Genomic DNA, 18466 nt, shown 5'->3' on the forward strand with positions numbered 1-18466 from the left:
TCCCCCGACACCCTAAGTGTTTATTTAATTTACATTCAAAGTAATTACTGATAGATATGTATTAAGTGCCATTTTACTACTTGTTTTGTCATTGTTTCTGGAGATTTTTCTCTGTTCCCTTTCTTGTCTTTGTCACTTTTGGTTTTTCCTTTCCACTCAAAGAGTTCCCTTTAATATTTTTTGCAGGGCTGGTTTAGTGGTCAAAAACTCCTTTAGTTTTTGTTGTTTGGGAAACTCTTTATCTCTCCTTGTATTCTGAATGATAGCCTTGCTGGGTAGCCTATGCTAGTGTTTTTGGTTGGAGCTTTTTCCCTTTCTGTACTTTGTATATATCATGCCCTTTCTGGCTTGCCAAGTTTCTGTTAAGAAATTTGCATCCAGCTTTATGGGTCTTCCCTTGTAAGTTAAGGACTTCCCTTGTAAGTTAAGGACTGTTGCTGCTTTTAAGATTTTTTTCTTTATTACTCTGTAAATTTAATTGTTGTATGTATTGGTGTTGCCCTGCTTTTGTTGATTTTTGTTGGGAGTTCTCTATGCCTTTTGGATCTGGATGTCTGTTTCCTTCCCTATATTAGGGAATTTTTCAGCTGTGATTTTCTCTAAAAATTTTCTGTCCCTTTTTCTCTCTGGTCGGGAGACATGGTGTGGGCAGGGGTTTCTGCGATTCTTTTGCAGAAGTGGCTTGCCCTGCTGTGACTGAGGCAAGCTTGACTGAGAAGGGCAGCACCACTAGAGCCATGGGTGTGGGACTTGGTGAAGCAGGTTAGGCAGCTAGTGTCTGTGCTGCTTCCTTCAGGTGGCTCTGTGTTTATGTAGAGGGATGGGGGAATGAGAAATGGCACCAGCCAGCTCCTTTGTTCCTGCAGAGGCGTTTCTATGCACACTGCTATCAGGGAGGCACTCTGAGAGCAAATAGTCTTCCTGCTGTTTGTCCTAGGGTTTTTTTCAGATTGCTGTCTTCACGCTGTGCACCTTCTGGTTGTTGGCCTGCTTTCTGTTCAGGAGCAATGCAATACCCTCTGCTCTCTATCCCAGCAAGTTTGTTGACTTTTAAAGCTTTGGGCATTAGGGATGTGTTGTGGGCAGGAGTTTGCAATGATTTGCTGAGGAAGGGTCTTGCCGTGCTAGGATTGAGGCAAGCTTGAGTAAGAAGGGCAGTTGTGCCAGAGCGCAGGGGTGCAGGATATGCTATAAGCAAGTCAGGGAGCCAGAAGAAGGCTGAGCTTTTCTGCAGGTGGCTCTGTGTGTATGCTGGGAGGCAGGGGAGGAAAATGGTGTCAGCCGACTCCTTTTTTTTGGAGAGGTCTCTCCTTGAATACCACTTCTCAGGGACATGCTCCACTAATATGTGCCCCGGTGTTCCTCAGATCACTCTGTCCATGCTGTTTGTCCCCCGCATTGTTGGCCTACCTTCTCTTTAGGAGTGGGGCAGCACCCTTGGGGCTCTATCCCTGCCAAGCCCATTGACCTTTAAAACTCCAGTTTTTAAGGCCTGCTGTTTCGAAGAACTCACTAAATCACAAAAGTCAGCCCCTCTCATTTTCCCAGCCTGTGTCTTTGGGGGAAAATGTTCTTGTGTGTTTCCCTGTGTGCTCTTTTCTCTCTTGCATTTCTCTGCGACCATGGCTCCTTCTTCTCTGCAGGACCAGTGATCTCCCATAAACCACATCTCCACATTTCCTACCATGTGGTCTCTTCTCTCCCTTTAGTTGTGAAGTTTTATCAGCCTTTAGGTTGATTTTTGTTCTATCAGCCTTTAGGTTGATTTTTGGAGTATTTAGAATGACTTGATAGTTAATCTAGCTGTGTTCCTGGGACAAGATGAGCCTAGGTCCTCCTCCCCTTCTGCCATCTTCTCTCTCTTCTTTGCATATTATAATTGTATTGTTTATAATTCTCTGAAATCATAGTGTGTCTATTCCACTTACTTGCATTTATCCTGGAAGTGGGATAGTTAAGCTGAGCAGCTTTTGCAACTTTTAGAGAATGGAACTTTAAATATATTCAGTGACTCACTTCTTTCCTTAGATATAGCTTTTAAAGGGAAATTAAAGTATTCATGGATAAATTATTTTTATAAAACTTCTGCATTTTTTTTCTTTTTTATAAGGGAGAACACACGTACATGTGTATGAGCTATGGGGGAGGGGGAGAGAATCTTTTTTTTTTTATTTTTAAAGATTTTATTTATTTATTTGAGAGAAAGAAAATGAGTAGGGGGAACAGCAGAAGGAGGAGGAGAAGCAGACTCCCACTGAGAAAGGAGCCCAAGGTGGGGGTCCATCCCAGGACCCTGGGATCATGACCTGAGCTGAAGGCCAACACTTTAACCCACTGAGCCACCCAGGCCCCCTGGGAGAGAGAGAATCTTAAGCAGACTTCATACCCAGCTGGAGTCCAGTGTGGTTCTTGATCTCACAACCCTGAGATCTTGACGTGAGCCCAAAATAATAGTCAGGTGCTTAACTGACTGAGCCACTCAGGAACCCCAGCTTTTACATTTTCTATTCTCATTTTCTAGTGAGAGAAAACATGTATACACATTGAATATGTATTCTCTTGTTTTATTTTTTTGAAGTAAGCTCTGAGACCAGCTTGGGGCTTGAGCTCACAACACTGAAATCAAGAGTCACATGCTCTACTGACTGAACCAGCCAGGCACTCCCAACTATATTATTCTTAAAGCAACATTTTTTTTTTTAAATTTTTTATTTTTTTATAGACATATATTTTCATCCCCAGGGGTACAGGTCTGTGAATCGCCAGGTTTACACACTTCACAGCACTCACCAAAGCATATACCCTCCCCAATGTTCATAACCCCACCCCCCTTCTCCCAACCCCCCTCCCCCCAGCAACCCTCAGTTTGTTTTGTGAGATTAAGAGTCACTTATGGTTTGTCTCCCTCCCAATCCCATCTTGTTTCATTGATTCTTCTCCTACCCACTTAAGCCCCCATGAAAGCAATATTTTTTTTAAATTGGTCTTTTGAAGTATCATTACTGTTGTTGCATAAATTTGGCTCTATGATGTTTTTCATGTTTTATGGGATATCTTATATGTATAAAAGAATATATATGTGTTATAGTATATGTAGATAAGTGCATATGTAAATTATAGCAGTTTAAAAACTTGTGTAGTCTGATATTTTTTAATAGCTTTATTATAAACCACATATGATACTATTCATTTGTGTAGTATACAATTGAATGTTTTATGGTGTTTACAAAGTTGGTGCAAATGCCATTGCAGTCAAATTTAGAACATTTTCCTCTTCCCCAAAAGAAACTCTGTTCTTTTTAGCCCATTTCCTCCCCAAACTCCTAGGCATAACACCAACTACTACTCTACTTTTTTGTGGGTTTCTCTGTTCTGGACAGTTCATACAAATGGGGTTGTATAATATCTGGCCTTTTGTGATTGTCTTTTTTCCTTTAGCATAGTGTTTTTGAGGCCCATCTGTGTTGTATCATGAATTAGTGCTTCATTCCTTTTTATAGCTTACTAATATTCTAATGTAAGATACCTACATTTTGTTTAATCAGTTATTAATTAGTGGATATTTGAGTTGATTCCACTTTTTGGGCTATTATGAATAACACTGGTTTGGGCTTTTGCATACAAGTTTCTATCTGGACATGTTTTCATTTCATTTCTCTTGTGTATGTACGTGGGAGTGGAATTGCTGGGTAATATTGAACATCTGTGTTTAAACATTTAAGGAACTTCCAGATTGTTTTCCAAAGTGGCTGTATCATAGTACTTTCCCACCTGCAATTTATGAGGGTTTCAATTTCTTTATATATTTGCCAAGACTTGTTAATGTCTGTTCTATTGATTTTAGCCATCCTTAGAGGGTGTCAAGTAGTATCCAACCATGGTTTTGATGTGCATTTCCTTAGGGACTAATGATGTTGAGCATCTTTTCGTGTCCCAATTGGTCATTTCCATATCTTCTTTGGAGACATGGCTGTTCATATCTTTCATTCTTTTTTAAAATTGTGTTTGTCTTTTTATTATTGAGTTGTAGGAATTCTTTATATATTCTGGGTGCAAGTTCCTTATCAGATGTATGATTTGCAGATATTTTCTTTCATTCTTTTGGCTTGTGGTTTTAACTTTTTTGATGATATTCTTTAAAGCACAAATCTTTTAAAAATTTTAACGAAATCTAGTTGATACACTTTTCCCTTTGGTTGCTTGCACTTTTGGTGGGCTAATTAATAAGGATTTACTTAATTAACCCAGGGTCATAAAGATTTACCTCTGTTTTTTTCTTACAAGAATTTTATAGTTTTAACTTTTACTTTTTTTTTTTTTAAGATTTTATTTATTTATTTGACAGATCACAAGTTGGCAGAGAGGCAGGCAGAGAGAGAGAGAGTGGAGGAAGCAGGCTCCTCACTGAGCAGAGAGCCTGATGTGGGGCTCGATCCCAGGACCCTGGGATCATGACCTGAGCTGGAGGCAGAGGCTTTAATCCACTGAGCCACCCAGGCGCCCCTAACTTTTACATTTAGATCTATGATTTATTTGGGGTTATTTTTTGTATATAATGTAAGAAAGCAGTCAACTTCATACTTTTGCTTGTAGATGCCCAATTACCCAGCACATTTGTTGAAGAAACTATTATTTCTTCATTGAATTGTCTTGACATTCTTGTTGAAAATCAGTTGAATGCAAATATAAGGTTTTATTTTTGGGCTCTCAGTTGTAGTTCATTGGCGTGTGTTTCTGTTTTTATGCCAGTACCATACAGTCTTTATCATAGTAGCTTTGTGTGGTAGATTTTTAACTCGATAGTATGAGTATCCAACTTTTGTTTTTTGCTCTTCTGTGTCCTTATGTACTTCTAAGTAAAATTTGATTTTTAAATTTGTAACTTTAAATAAAATTATGATCTTTTCAATAAAATTTTAAGCTAGGTAGTGAAGTTATTTTTATAGTGCTTTGAATATAATTTTAAAATGTTATGAACTGATTCTTTCAAGCTTTATATTTGCTAATAAAAAATAATATTCTAAGCTTTTTCCTTAACTTTTTCTTTTTTTGTCCATCTTTCTCTATTCTAATACCTTATCATTTGAGCAGCAAATTTCTAATTTGATATTACTACCTCTTTTAATTCAAATACTTTTGAATCTTTTTTTTCACTGTAAGAAACGAAGCAAATAAGATTCATGTATCCAGCAGGTCACATTGAATATTTTTATTATTTAATTAAAGTAATACTGCTATATATTTTGGAAAATTTAGAAGTTATTAAAAGTCTTTTGGATAAAGAGACTTTTAGATATTTTAATCGTGGTATAGAATAACATGTAGTAGAAATATATACAGTATTGTAAAGTCTCATTTTCTTGATTTTAGTAATAAAGTTATTCATATGAATGAATAACTTAAAGTTTTTTCCTTTAGGCCATTGCATTACCTCCTATAGCCAAGTGGCCATACCAGAATGGTTTTACATTTCATACCTGGCTAAGAATGGATCCTGTAAATAACATCAATGTGGATAAGGATAAACCATATTTATATTGGTATGTATTTTTGTAACTTAGTGTTGTTATCTTACTTGGTTAGTGAGAGAATATTTAGAGGTAAAATGAAAATTATTCTTTGTAGTTTCAGAACAAGCAAAGGTCTTGGTTATTCTGCTCACTTTGTTGGGGGCTGTTTGATTATAACATCAATAAAGTCAAAAGGAAAAGGCTTTCAGCACTGTGTGAAATTTGATTTTAAGCCACAAAAGGTATGTGATCTTACTAGTTAAGTTAACAAGCTATGCTAGCCTTCACAATGCTTTGTTTTAATATTAAGGACCTAATATGTGGTAGAGATCCCAACTCTGTTTATTCTGTTTTGGGAAATGAAGTATTAATCATTGGACAATTTAAAAGAATTAAAAGGGGAAAATATCAATGGCAGTTACTTTAGTAATGGTGGTAATAGTAGTAATGTGTGTTTCTTTTGTGCCTTAAAATTTAGAGAGGAATGGTGTGTATGTACATATAAATAAATAGATAAAACAAATGTGGCAAAATGTTGACAATTGTGGTATCTAGAATGGTGAAAGAGGGCATTTGTACTGAACTTTTAACTTTTTGGGATATATTTGAAAATTTTCATAATAAAAAGTTGAAAGATAATTTCACAATAAGTTTTTACCTATTGAGAATTGCCTTGATTAAATAATGTTCCAGAGGTTGAATATTGAATTTAATAAGGGTAGTCTTATTTTATTTTTAAATTTAATTGTAATTTATAATTTAAATTTTACTTATTACTATCAATGTGGCCAAGTTACTGCAAGAATCGTAATCTTTTTTTTTTCAAACTTTTTATTTATTCAGTGGTATATGGTAACTATAGTGCATATTTATAACCGGTGGAAGAATAGTGAGCTTCGTTGTTATGTGAATGGTGAGCTAGCTTCCTATGGAGAGATAACATGGTTTGTCAACACCAGTGATGTAAGTAATTTGAAAAAAATCATTTTAAAATCATGAACTTTTAAAATAAGAAAAATATACATTGAGTATAAATTTTAGAATATAATTAATGGCAGAGTTTTATAATGATAGTTTGGCTAGGATATTAATATATTTATAGAGTAGAACTGTGTTCATGTGTCACATAAGGTATTACTCAGTCCTTATTATGAAATTATTCTGGATAGGGTAGAGATGAGGATTTATAGGTAACAATGGGTATATATTGAAAGTGTATCATTGGTTCATTTATCAAATTAAAGTTGGGAGCTCTGTGGCAGAATTCTGATCATTTTATGAATGAGTTAGATGATACACGCTCATAAATTTTCCAGATAATTCATAGCTGCTATAGATGACTTACCTAATAATGTTTTCAGGATTGAAAGAGGGATCCATACATATTAATCTCAGATTTTAAATAGGAATTAAATTAAAATTTTTTTTCCTCACCAATGACATTTTTTAATAGAAAGCTTGAAAAATACAGATCAGGACAATGATTACAAACGATTCCACCCACTCACTATTAAATGCTTCTTTTGTATCCTATGCTGCACATATTTATATATTATTTAATGATAATCTTAGAAGTTCAGGTTGTTGTAATAGACTTAGGTTTGAATCCCAGTTCTATCACTTCTAAACTATATGATCTTATTAATCTGTTAGGTCTAAGTTTCTCCACCTGAAAATGGGTGTAAAGTAGTACCTCTCTGAAGGTTAATGTGGTAACTGAATGAGATACTTACTGTTCACAAATCTGTTAGCACAATGCCTTGTACAGAGTAAGTGCTCAGTAAATGTAGCTCTCATTTTTTTTTTTAACACAGGGGATAAGATATATTTATTATTATTATTATTATTTTTTAAAGATTTTATTTATTAGATATCAAGTAGGCACAGAGGCAGGCAGAGAGGGAGAGGAAGGGAAGCAGGCTTCCTGCTGAGCAGAGAGCCTGATGCGGGGCTCGATCCCAGGACCCTGGGTTCCTGACCTGAGCCAAAGGCAGAGGCTTTAACCCACTGAGCCACCAGGCGCCCCTATTATTATTATTTTAAACTGTTTTTTCCTTATGTTAATCTTTATTAAGTGCTTCTTGTACTCAAGGCATTGTAATAAATATCTTTATTTTCTAAAAACACTGATATTGCAAGGTAAGTACTATTATAATCTCCATTTTATAGGTAAGGAGACTGAAGCACATAGAGATTAACTTGTCAGGATCAGCAGCATGTGACGCATTGATTTGATTTAGATGGCTTGTCTTCAGAACTCAAATGTTAACAGCTTTTCTGTATTTCCTGATGTCAATATGTATATATTTTCAACATTCTTTCTAATGGTTTTGTCACTTAAGAGGATACTTTTAAAGAGATGTGAAGAACTTTATTTTAGTTCCTCTGTTGTACACCATGGGTCTTTAAAATGTGGTTTGCAACCTAAATGTTAAGAGAGGGTTTTTTTTTTTTTTTTAATGTTAGAAGAAAAACATACACCTGCTTTCTGGATTTACATATTTCTCTTGAGAGATTTTATTTACTCCATGACCTCACCCATTATCTATAGCTCGATATCTGCAAAAATCTTTCTTTATAATTTTAACTTCTTACCAAACTTACAGAACCCTGTTGATAGATGCTTCTCCATTCATATTAGCTTCATCCATATATATATATATATATATATATATAAAGATTTTATATATATATATATATATAAAGATTTTATTTATTTATTTGACAGAGAAATCACAAGTAGGCAGAGAGGCAGACAGAGAAGGGGAAGCAGGCTCGCCGCTGAGCAGAGAGCCCGATGCGGGGCTCGATCCCAGGACCCTGGGATCATGACCTGAGCCAAAGGCAGAGCCTTTAACCCACTGAGCCATCCAGGCACCCCAGCTCCATCCATATTAACTCATAGAAAAGGCAGATTGATTATGTCCTAAATTTAATTCATGATTTTCCTTCTTGTAACAAAGACTGCTTCTTTGCTTGCCCAAGTATGAACCTTCTCTGACTCTGATTTCCTACATCCACTTTTCATCAAGTTTTATTTATTGTACTTTGGAAAACTTGTGTTGTCTACTTTTCTGTGATGTCTTTCATGATCTCTCCAGTAGGTAACAATGAGTGCATGAAGTGAAATGCTAAGTGAATTATTTTAATCTCCCCAGGTTGGTTTAGAATGGACAAAGCATTTATACCAATATTTATACCAGAACATTTAAGCAAATAGGTTGTTATTTTTAGAGGAGATAATTTTTGTTTTTTTCTCTAATAAAATATATTTTCTTTCACAGACCTTTGACAAATGTTTCCTGGGCTCATCAGAAACAGCGGATGCTAATAGAGTATTTTGTGGCCAGATGACTGCAGTTTACCTTTTCAGTGAGGCTCTTAATGCTGCTCAGATATTTGCTATTTATCAGTTGGGCCTGGGATATAAGGTACTTTACTTGCTGTTCACTAGTTAGCCAGTATTAATTGAGCTTTTTTAAAAGGGAGGAGATGCATGGGGCAACCTACCTAGGATTACAAAACCAAATGTCAGAGTAATCATAGGTACCACTGGTAAGTTATAGGAATCTGAATGAAGCGTACTTGAAAATTTTTGAGGGAAACATAGTATATTTGTCATATGTGGGGCACTGTGCAACTACTAGCTCAAGTTTCAGCTTTAGTTCATGCTGCATTTCTTTGATGGTGTCTGTCTTTGCATAACTACATTTTCAACAGTTGTTATGATAAAAAACAAGTACCATGTGGAAATTAATGTGGAACAGGAAATGAGGATGATGGTGTGAAATCTGATTACAAATTTGAGAGTTCATGCAGTGCCCAAGATGCATAAAAAGTAATAAATAATTTTGCCAATATAATAGTGAAAGAAACATTTTTTTTGACTTGTGCCTTAAGTTTTTTAGATGACTATTAAATTGTTAAAATACAAAATTGTTTGAACTGAATCACTTAATATTTTGATCTAAAGCATCATAGACAATTACTGAAATGCTAAGACTGTCATGAACTAACACAATTTGGAAACCTTTGTGTTAAGCCATTGTTAGTCTAGTTTGGTTTCAGGGAGCAACTTAGTTTGCTATGTTCCTTTGAAAACAAAATCTGTTTTATTGAGTTTAATACACACACACACACACACACACACATATTTATACTGTTACAGTGAGTAAAGTATACATATTTTATTTTATTTATTTTTTAAAAAAGATTTTATTTATTTATTTGACAGATTATAAGTAGGCAGAGAGGCAGGCAGAGAGAGAGGAGGAACGAGGCTCTCTGCCAAGCAGAGAACCTGATGCGGGGCTCTATCCTAGGACCCTGGGATCATGACCTGAACAGAAGGCAGAGGCTTTAACCCACTGAGCTCCCCAGGCACTCCAAGTATACATATTTTAATTAGTTTTGACAAAAGTATAACTACCACAACAATCAAGAAATAGAATATTTTTGTTCCTGCAAAAGGTTCATTGTCAATTCACATTGCAATGCAAGGGGCGCCTGGGTGGCTCAGTGGGTTAAAGCCTCTGCCTTTGGCTCGGGTCGTGATCCCAGAGTCCTGGGATGGAGCCCCACATGGAGCCCCGCATTGGGCTCTCTGCTCAGCACGGAGCCTGTTTCCTCCTCTCTCTGCCTGCCTTTGTGCGTACTTGTGATCTCTGTCAAATAAGTAAATAAAATCTTTTTAAAAAAAATTGCAATGCAAAAGGTTCATTGTCAATTCCTCTGTCAATTCCTTCCACTTTCTAATCCCTCTGCATTCCTGTTGAGAGAAACCACTAATCTGTCACTTGATTAGATTTTTTAAAAGGTTCTATGTAAATGGAATCATGCAACATGACTCCTTGGTGTTTGGTTTCTTATGAGTCATACATGTTGCTTTGTTGTTGTAGCTCCTTTCTTTGTATTGCTTAGTAGTAGTCCATTGTATGACTTCATCACAATTTTTTAATCCATTGTTCTGTTGATGGACATTAGGGTTGTTTGCAGTTTTGGCTGCTGTGATTAAGCTGTAATGGATATTGGTGTATGAGTGTTTGTGCTGACACATATTTTTATTTCATAAATATATGAGAGTGCAGTTACTAAGTGATAATGGTAACTGAAATTGTCAAATCCTTTTCTGAGGTAGTTATATAATTTTACATTTGTATAAGCAGTGTAGGAGTTTACTACTTGTTCCACATTCCTAAACATCTTATATTGCTGGTCTTTTTAATATTAGATGTTTCAGCAAGTATGTAGCAGTATCTCATTTTGGTTTTAATTTGCACTTTTGTAATGATTAGAGATTCCAGGCATCTTTTCCTTGCTTATTGGTCATTTGTGTATCTTCCTCTTTGAATTTTGTTCACATCTTCTGCATATTTTTGTTTGGCTCCTTAGTGTTGAGTTTTGAGATTTCTTTATATATTCTGGATATAACTCTTTTATCAGTTGTTTGAGTTACAAATATTTCTCCAATGGTCTGCATCTTGTCTTTTTTCTTTCCTTCCCTCTTTTTTATTTTTTTAAAGAAATTTTATTTCTTTATTTTTTTTAAAAGATTGTATTTATTTATTTGACCCAGAGAGAGAGAGAGCGAGAGATCCCAAGCAGGCAGAGCATCAAGCAGAGATAGAAAGGGAAGCAGGCTTCCTGCTAGCAGAGAGCCTGATGCGGGGCTTGATCCCAGGACTCTGAGATCATACCTGAGCTGAAGGCAGAGGCTTAACCCACTGAGCCACGCAGGTGCCCCAAAGATTTTATTTTTAAGTAATCTTTATATCCAGCATAGGGCGCAGACTACAACTCTGAGATCAAGAGTTGAGTGCTCCATCGACTGAGCCAGCCAGGTGCCCTGTCCCCATACCCCTTTATTGTGGCTTTTGAAGAACAGATGAATTTTTTTTTTTTAAAGATTTTATTTATTTATTTGACAGAGAGAGATCACAAGTAGATGGAGAGAGAGGCAGGCAGAGAGAGAGAGAGAGAGGGAAGCAGGCTCCCTGCTGAGCAGAGAGCCTGATGTGGGACTCGATCCCAGGACCCTGAGATCATGACCTGAGCCGAAGGCAGCGGCTTAACCCACTGAGCCACCCAGGCGCCCTGAAGAACAGATGAATTTAATTTTTATAAATTCTAGTTCATCAACTTCTTTGGTTATTGCCATGATTTTTATATCCTAAGAAATCTTTATCTATTTCAAGGTTGGAAAGATTTTCTCTTGTTTTCTTCTCTTACAGTTTCAGCATTTATATTTAGGTTTATGACCCATTTCAAGTTAATTTTTGTGTATGGTATGAGATAAGGGTCAAGGTTCATTTTTATTGCATATGTGTACTCTGGTGTTACCAGTACTAATATTTTTTAAATAGTATTCTTTCTTTATTGCCTTACCTTGGCATCATTGAGGCTGTATTATATTTCAGTGACTTGTATGTTTTTCTTATGCCAATACTGTATGTATTGTCTTGGTGAGTGTTAATTTCATAGTAAATCTTGAAAGCACAAAGTCTAAAACCCTCAACTATTTTCTGTTTCAAATTGTTTTGGCTTTTTAAAAATTTTTTTATTTTTTTATTTTTTAAGATTTTATTTATTTATTTATTTGACACATGGAGAGAGAGATCACAAGTAGGCAGAGGCAGGCAGAGAGAGAGGGGTAAGCAGGCTCCCTGCTGAACAGAGAGTCCGATGCAGGGCTTGATCCCAGGACCCTGAGATCATGACCTGAGCCTAAGGCAGAGGCTTAACCCACTGAGCCACCCAGGTTCCCCTGTTTTGGCTTTTTTTAAGCCCTTTGCATTTCTAGATATCTTTCAGAGCCCACTTAATCATTTTCTACAAAGATGTCTACTGGGATTTTATTTAGCATAGTAATGAATATATAGATCTGTGAGGGGCAAATTGGCCATCCAACTGATACTGAGTTTTCCAGTCTGTGAACATGATGTATCTCTCTATTTACTTAGTTTTAAAAAAAATTCTCTTGGCAGTTTTTTAGTTTTCATTGTATAGGCCATATATACATTTTGTTAAATGTATTATTAGGTATTAATGTTTTTTGGGTAATAAGTTGTATTTAAAAATCTCAGTTTCCATTTATTTGTTTCTAATATATAAATACATAGTTGAATTTGTTTATTGACCTTGCTAAATTTGCTTATTAGTTTTACTAGCTTTTTTACCCGCTTGTTGTTCCTCAGTTTCCTACACATTCATGTAGACTATAGACTATAAGTTTTATTTCATTTCCAGTCTATATGCCTCTTCCCTTTTTTGCATTATTATACTGGTACCTCATACCCCTATTCCCCTCTAGTAACCCTCAGGTTGTTTCCTATGGTTAAGAGTCTCTTATGGTTTGTCTCCCTCTCTGATTTCTTCTTGTTTTATTTTTCCTTCCCTTCTCCTATGATCTCTGTTTTGTTCCTTAAGTTTCACATATGAGTGAGATCTTACAGTAACTGTCTTTGGATGCCTTTTATTTCTTTGCCTAATAGCCCTGACTAGAACCTATACTATAGAGCATCTTGAGGATTTTATGCTGTGTGAAATATACCAGTCATAGAAAGACAAATCCTGGGGCGCCTGGGTGGCTCAGTGGATTAAGCCGCTGCCTTCGGCTCAGGTCATGATCTCGGGGTCCTGGGATCGGGTCCCGCATCGAGCTCTCTGCTCAGCGGGGAGCTTGCTTCCCTCTCTCTCTCTGGCTGCCTCTCTGTTTACTTGTGATCTCTGTCAAATAAATAAATCTTTAAAAAAAAAAAAAAAAAAAAGAAAGACAAATCCTGATGATTCCATTCATATGAGAGATCTAAAATAGCAAACCTGTAGAAACAACGAATAGAATGGTGGCTGCCAAGGGCTGGGGGAGAGAGAAGAGGGGAAATTTCTGATCAGTAGGTATAAAATTACAGTTATGCAAGATGAATATGTTTTAGAGATCTGTACAACATTGTGCCTATAGGTAACAATACTGTATTTTATACTTAAGTATCTGTTAAGAGGAGAGATCTCCTGTTAAGGGTTTTTCCACAATCTAACTGAAAAAGAAAATAAAAACAGGAAAAAATGTTGAAAGCAGATATCCCTGTATTTTTACTGATCTTAGGAGAAAAACCATTCTTTTTTTTTTTAAACCATCATTGTAGTGTTTGCTATTAGCTTTTCACAGATGTTCTTTGTTAATTTGAGGAAGTTCACTTCTATTCCTGGTTTATTGGCTGTTTTCATCATGAGGATGATGAAATATAAAAATCTTTCGTATGTTGAGTGTTTAATGAAGTAATGTGTTGCTTTGAGTATTTTGTAAGGATATTGTTTTTATCTTAATTGTATCATAGTATTTACACAAGAATATTATTTCAATAAGTTAGCAGCAATTCCTGAAAAGTGTCAGATTCTTAGTTTTAGTTTTGTGTAGATTTAGTTTAGATTTGTTAGTAGGGGTAATTTATTTCTAAATTCCACACAAAATAGCAAAAATGTTTGTTGTGCTATTTCTTTTAAAAAATGCACTTGCTAATGTTGAGGTACTATTCTTTGAATAGTAGTGGAGACTAAATTTTTTTTTAATTGAACTAGTTTCTGATCTTTACTGTGCCACAAATTATCTTTCTGGTCTCAAAGAAGTCAGTTAATTTCTTTGGACTTTCTCAGTTTCTGCCTTTGGAAAATGCATTATATAATCTCCCAGATCATATAGCTATATATTAAGTTCGTAAATAGGTTAGCTGTTGTAATTTGCCCAAATGACATTTCCCCTCAAAAGCATTTATTAACTTGTTTAAAAGCATGTATTTCAGTTATGCCAACATTCCCATTATTATTAGCTTTTGTGAAATGAAAAAAATTGAATATTAAATCAGTGCTTTGGAATTTATTAACAGTTTATATAAGCAGAAATTTAGAAAAATGATGTATTTAATAAAAGCTTTTTAAATGTTTCATGTAGAAGCCAGAAAAGTAAAGACAGTCTTACCCTGTTATACATTTTATTTTTTTATTTTTATAGTATTAAAGCAGAATTCACAAGTTGAATTAGGCCAAGATAGCCTAATTGTCCATGGACAAATGAATGGATAAAATGTGGTACATATGTGTAATGGATTACTGTTCACTTTAAAAGGAAGGAATTCTGACATGCTGCAGCACGATGAATCTTGAGGACATTATGTTAAATGAAATCAGCAAATAAAAAAATACACTAGGAGTCCATTTATATGAATTATAAAAAATAGTCACACTTAGAGAATCAGAAAGTAGAATGGTAGTTCCCAGGGAATGGGGAGAGGTAGAAATGGGATATTGTTCAATAAATACTGAGTTTCAGTTTTGCATGATGTACAAGTTGTGGAGATTGGTTGCACAATAATATGCATACTAATACTACTGTACTGTAAATTTTGTGTAACATGTTAAGCACAATTTAAAAAATCCAGAAAGACAAAATACAGTGAATAAAAACTGTAGGACAGTAAGTTTTGCATTTTTTTATTGTAAGGTTTTAATACCAAGTTGAGTTCATTTCCATTATATGTTTAAAGTGAACACAGTGCACTTTAGAATTAACAAACAGGGTTCTTATTTGATATTAGGAAAATTATCAAAGATATGTTCCTTAAATTTTTCTATCTGTGGTGATTTGTATTTAGATTTTCTTTTTGTGGTATATTGTCTTAATTGTTCCACTTTTTATTTTAGGGTACATTTAAATTCAAAGCAGAAAGTGATTTGTTTCTTGCTGAGCATCACAAACTTTTATTGTATGATGGCAAACTCTCTAGTGCCATTGCATTCACATACAATCCACGTGCTACAGATGCCCAGCTCTGCCTTGAATCATCCCCCAAGGACAATCCTTCAATTTTTGTTCATTCACCGCATGCACTTATGCTCCAGGTACTAGCTATAATCTTTTTTTTTTCCCCTTAGCTGTAATCTTTTAAGGATATTTTTCATGGTGGATTTTGGTATATTACTGAGGTGTATTAGGTAGTGTCTATTAAATATATGCAATGTAATAGTATATTGTTCTTATTATGCTTTATTTTAATTATTTTGAAAAATCATTAGAATCTTTACTGTATCTTCTATTTCATAAGGATGTGAAGGCAGTTTTAACACATTCCATTCAAAGTGCTATGCATTCAATTGGAGGAGTACAAGTGCTATTTCCACTTTTTGCACAGTTGGATTATAGGCAATATTTATCTGATGAGGTTGACGTGACTATATGGTGAGTGGCTTTATTTTTTTTCTGTAATTTGATGTGAGAATTACTTTCATTACTGTTAGCTACACAGTATTTTTTCTCCCTTTTAAATTTATTCTAGGGTTAAAAGAGAGAATATAATTTAAAGAAATTTGTGAACTATAAATGTTACTACAAATTCTATCAATAATAGTAATATTAATCTAAATTATCAGTAGGAAATATGAAAGCTGTAAACATAATAAACTTGTTTTGAATGAATTTGGAAATAATGATTTAGCAAAATTAAATACTTTTTTTCTGTCATTCCTATTTAAAAAGATAAGTTATTTCAGGTTATTACATGGCAGTGATTTATTACAGGGATTTAGCTTTTTATTTTTAATCATTGCATATAATTAACTGAGCTTTGGTATTTTTTAAAAAATTATATTGTACATTGGACACATTTGTCTTCTCTCTTATAGTATAGATTCTGAAAAAGGTAGAGACATAGGAGGACACAATATAAAACCTTGAGGGGGTGTCTAAATGAATTTTTCATGACTGTATATTCTGTGAGACTAGTAATTATGTTTAATGTATTTATTATTTGAGTAAATGAGTTTTCCATTCTTTCTTTTTAGAATTCTCTCATTTCTGCTTTTATATATAAGTTGATATCTACTATCAGTGTATGTATTTAATGATGTAGTAATTTTTTTGGAATTATTTTTAGGCAACAAAATGACTTTTTTAACTCTTTCTTTTTTTTAATTGTTAAGTAATTTCTATACCTAATGTGGGGCTCAAACTCACCATCCTGAGATCAAGAGTCACACACTCCACTGGCTGAGTCAGCCAGGCACTCCAGCTTCTTTTATTTTCCCTAAGGAATGAGCTATCAAATCAAGTACTTAGGGCATTTATTTATTCATTTATTTAAATTATTTAGTTTTTTAAAATATTTTTGTTTATTTGTTTATTTGACAGAGATCACAAGTAGACAGAGAGGCAGTCAGAGAGAGACGGCAGGAAGCAGGCTTCCTGCTAAACAGAGAGCCCGACGTGGGGCTCGATCACAGGACCCCGGGATCATGAGCTGAAGGCAGAGGCTTTAACCAACTGAGCCACCTAGGCACCCCTACTTAGGACATTTAAAAAAATTAAAATTATTCTTAACATATTGCTACTTCATAAATTTTTTGTGTGTTCGGGTTTGAAACCTTTGTAACAGAGCTCAGTTATTTTTTCTTGGTTATCTCCTTTTTTTTTTTTTTTTTTTTTTTGGTTTTTGTTTTTTGGTTTTTGATTTTTAAACTTTTCAAAATCTTTATTGGAATAGCTGACATTTTAAAAGCACTTTTGTGGAGGAGGAGGTTGGCTGCCAGTCAGGCTCTCTTTTTTTGTGGAGATATCTAGAGCCTTTGAGAAGGAGGTGACAGCTGACCTTATTCCATTCCATTTTCAGTATCTCTAGAAGTTGTGAGGATGGGAGCATGACTGTAGCCCCTATTCAGTTTTAAAAGTCTTTCCAATTGACTACTGAATCATGATTTTCCTGTCGGGATAAGGTACAAAATTCTTAAGTTAGTGTTTGAGGACTTCAGTTAAGTACAATTTTACTTATTTTTCCCTTCGTGAACTCCATTCAAACCAGGCCAGTCTGGAGCCCTAACACATACTGAGTTTTTCTACCCTAGTGTGTTTGCTCTATGTATCTTCCCCTTTGTTTGCCCTCTGTCTAAAATTGAATATACTTGCTAATCTAAATTATATATATTCTTTAAGGACGTCATACACTTATGTTAGTTGTTTTATTACTTGTTTTTGGACATTGCTAATTTTTCTCTAGTTCATGCATGTTTCCTCTTGTTGTTTCTAAGTAATTCATTTACTAATAGGTTGGTGATTAAGTATATGGGATAAATAATTGGGTAAGTCCTAATTCTGCATTGAAATTTTAGTACTGAGATAAAGTTGGAGAAAATTTTATTAGAACTTCAATTTCCTTGAAATCGAGAACATTTTTTTTTTTAAGATAAAAGAAAGACTGTATCTAATAAGCCCCCCACCTTTAAAAAAAAGTATTTTTTTGGACAATTGCCTGTTTTCTTATTTTAGTTCAACTTTGCTGGCTTTCATCCTGGAGTTGCTGAAGAACTCAGTTGCTATGCAGGAGCAGATGCTTGCCTGCAAGGGCTTCTTGGTAATAGGATACAGTCTTGAGAAGGTAGGGTATGAAATGCTTTACATTTTCTGGTTTTCATTTTCAGGCCATGGATTTGGTCTCCTACGTGGTTGAGAAATTTTTTCTGCAAGTATGTCTCCTTGGTTACATAAAATTACCAAAATTAAAATAACCTTTTGCTTTTTGACCTTGTCTCTATTGCTTTATTAGAGAAATGTAGCATTGTGTCTCATGGCGTCTTTAACTTTGAGCATAGTTTGTGGGCCAACTTTTTTCTGATATTGACAGCCTTTAATTTTCTTTCCTTGCCTTGTATTGGTAGTATTGGTAGTGAGCTTTTTTTTTTTTTTTTTTTTTTGTAATAGGGGGGGTGTGGGGTTGGGGGAGCAGAGAGAGACTGAGAGAGTGAAAGAGAGAATTTTAAGGAGGCTCCACACCCAGTGCCGAGCTGGATGTGGGGGCCCAGTCTTACAACCCTGAGATTGCGACCTGCATGGAGATAAAGAGTCAGTTGCTTAACTGACTGAGCTACCCAGGGGCCCTGGTAGTGACCTTTGAACTACCTTTTTTTTTTTTTTTTTT

At 35.0% G+C, this 18466-nt stretch overlaps 1 protein-coding gene across 2 annotated transcripts in view; it reads left to right on the forward strand.

The window, feature by feature from the left end:
- The window catches only part of LRBA (LPS responsive beige-like anchor protein), a 730800-nt gene that overhangs the window by 101881 nt on the left and 610453 nt on the right, over positions 1 to 18466 (forward strand). For both annotated transcript variants that reach the window (XM_082728100.1, XM_082728101.1), the window contains exons 6-12: positions 5419 to 5540; positions 5626 to 5752; positions 6354 to 6473; positions 8795 to 8941; positions 15204 to 15401; positions 15605 to 15738; positions 17818 to 17926. In XM_082728100.1, the coding sequence (XP_082584226.1) occupies positions 5419 to 5540; positions 5626 to 5752; positions 6354 to 6473; positions 8795 to 8941; positions 15204 to 15401; positions 15605 to 15738; positions 17818 to 17926 (957 nt within the window). The remainder of the gene's footprint in view (positions 1 to 5418; positions 5541 to 5625; positions 5753 to 6353; positions 6474 to 8794; positions 8942 to 15203; positions 15402 to 15604; positions 15739 to 17817; positions 17927 to 18466) is intronic.

Source organism: Mustela nivalis, assembly GCF_964662115.1.
Source record: "Mustela nivalis genome assembly, chromosome: 4".
Lineage (NCBI taxonomy): Eukaryota > Metazoa > Chordata > Mammalia > Carnivora > Mustelidae > Mustela > Mustela nivalis.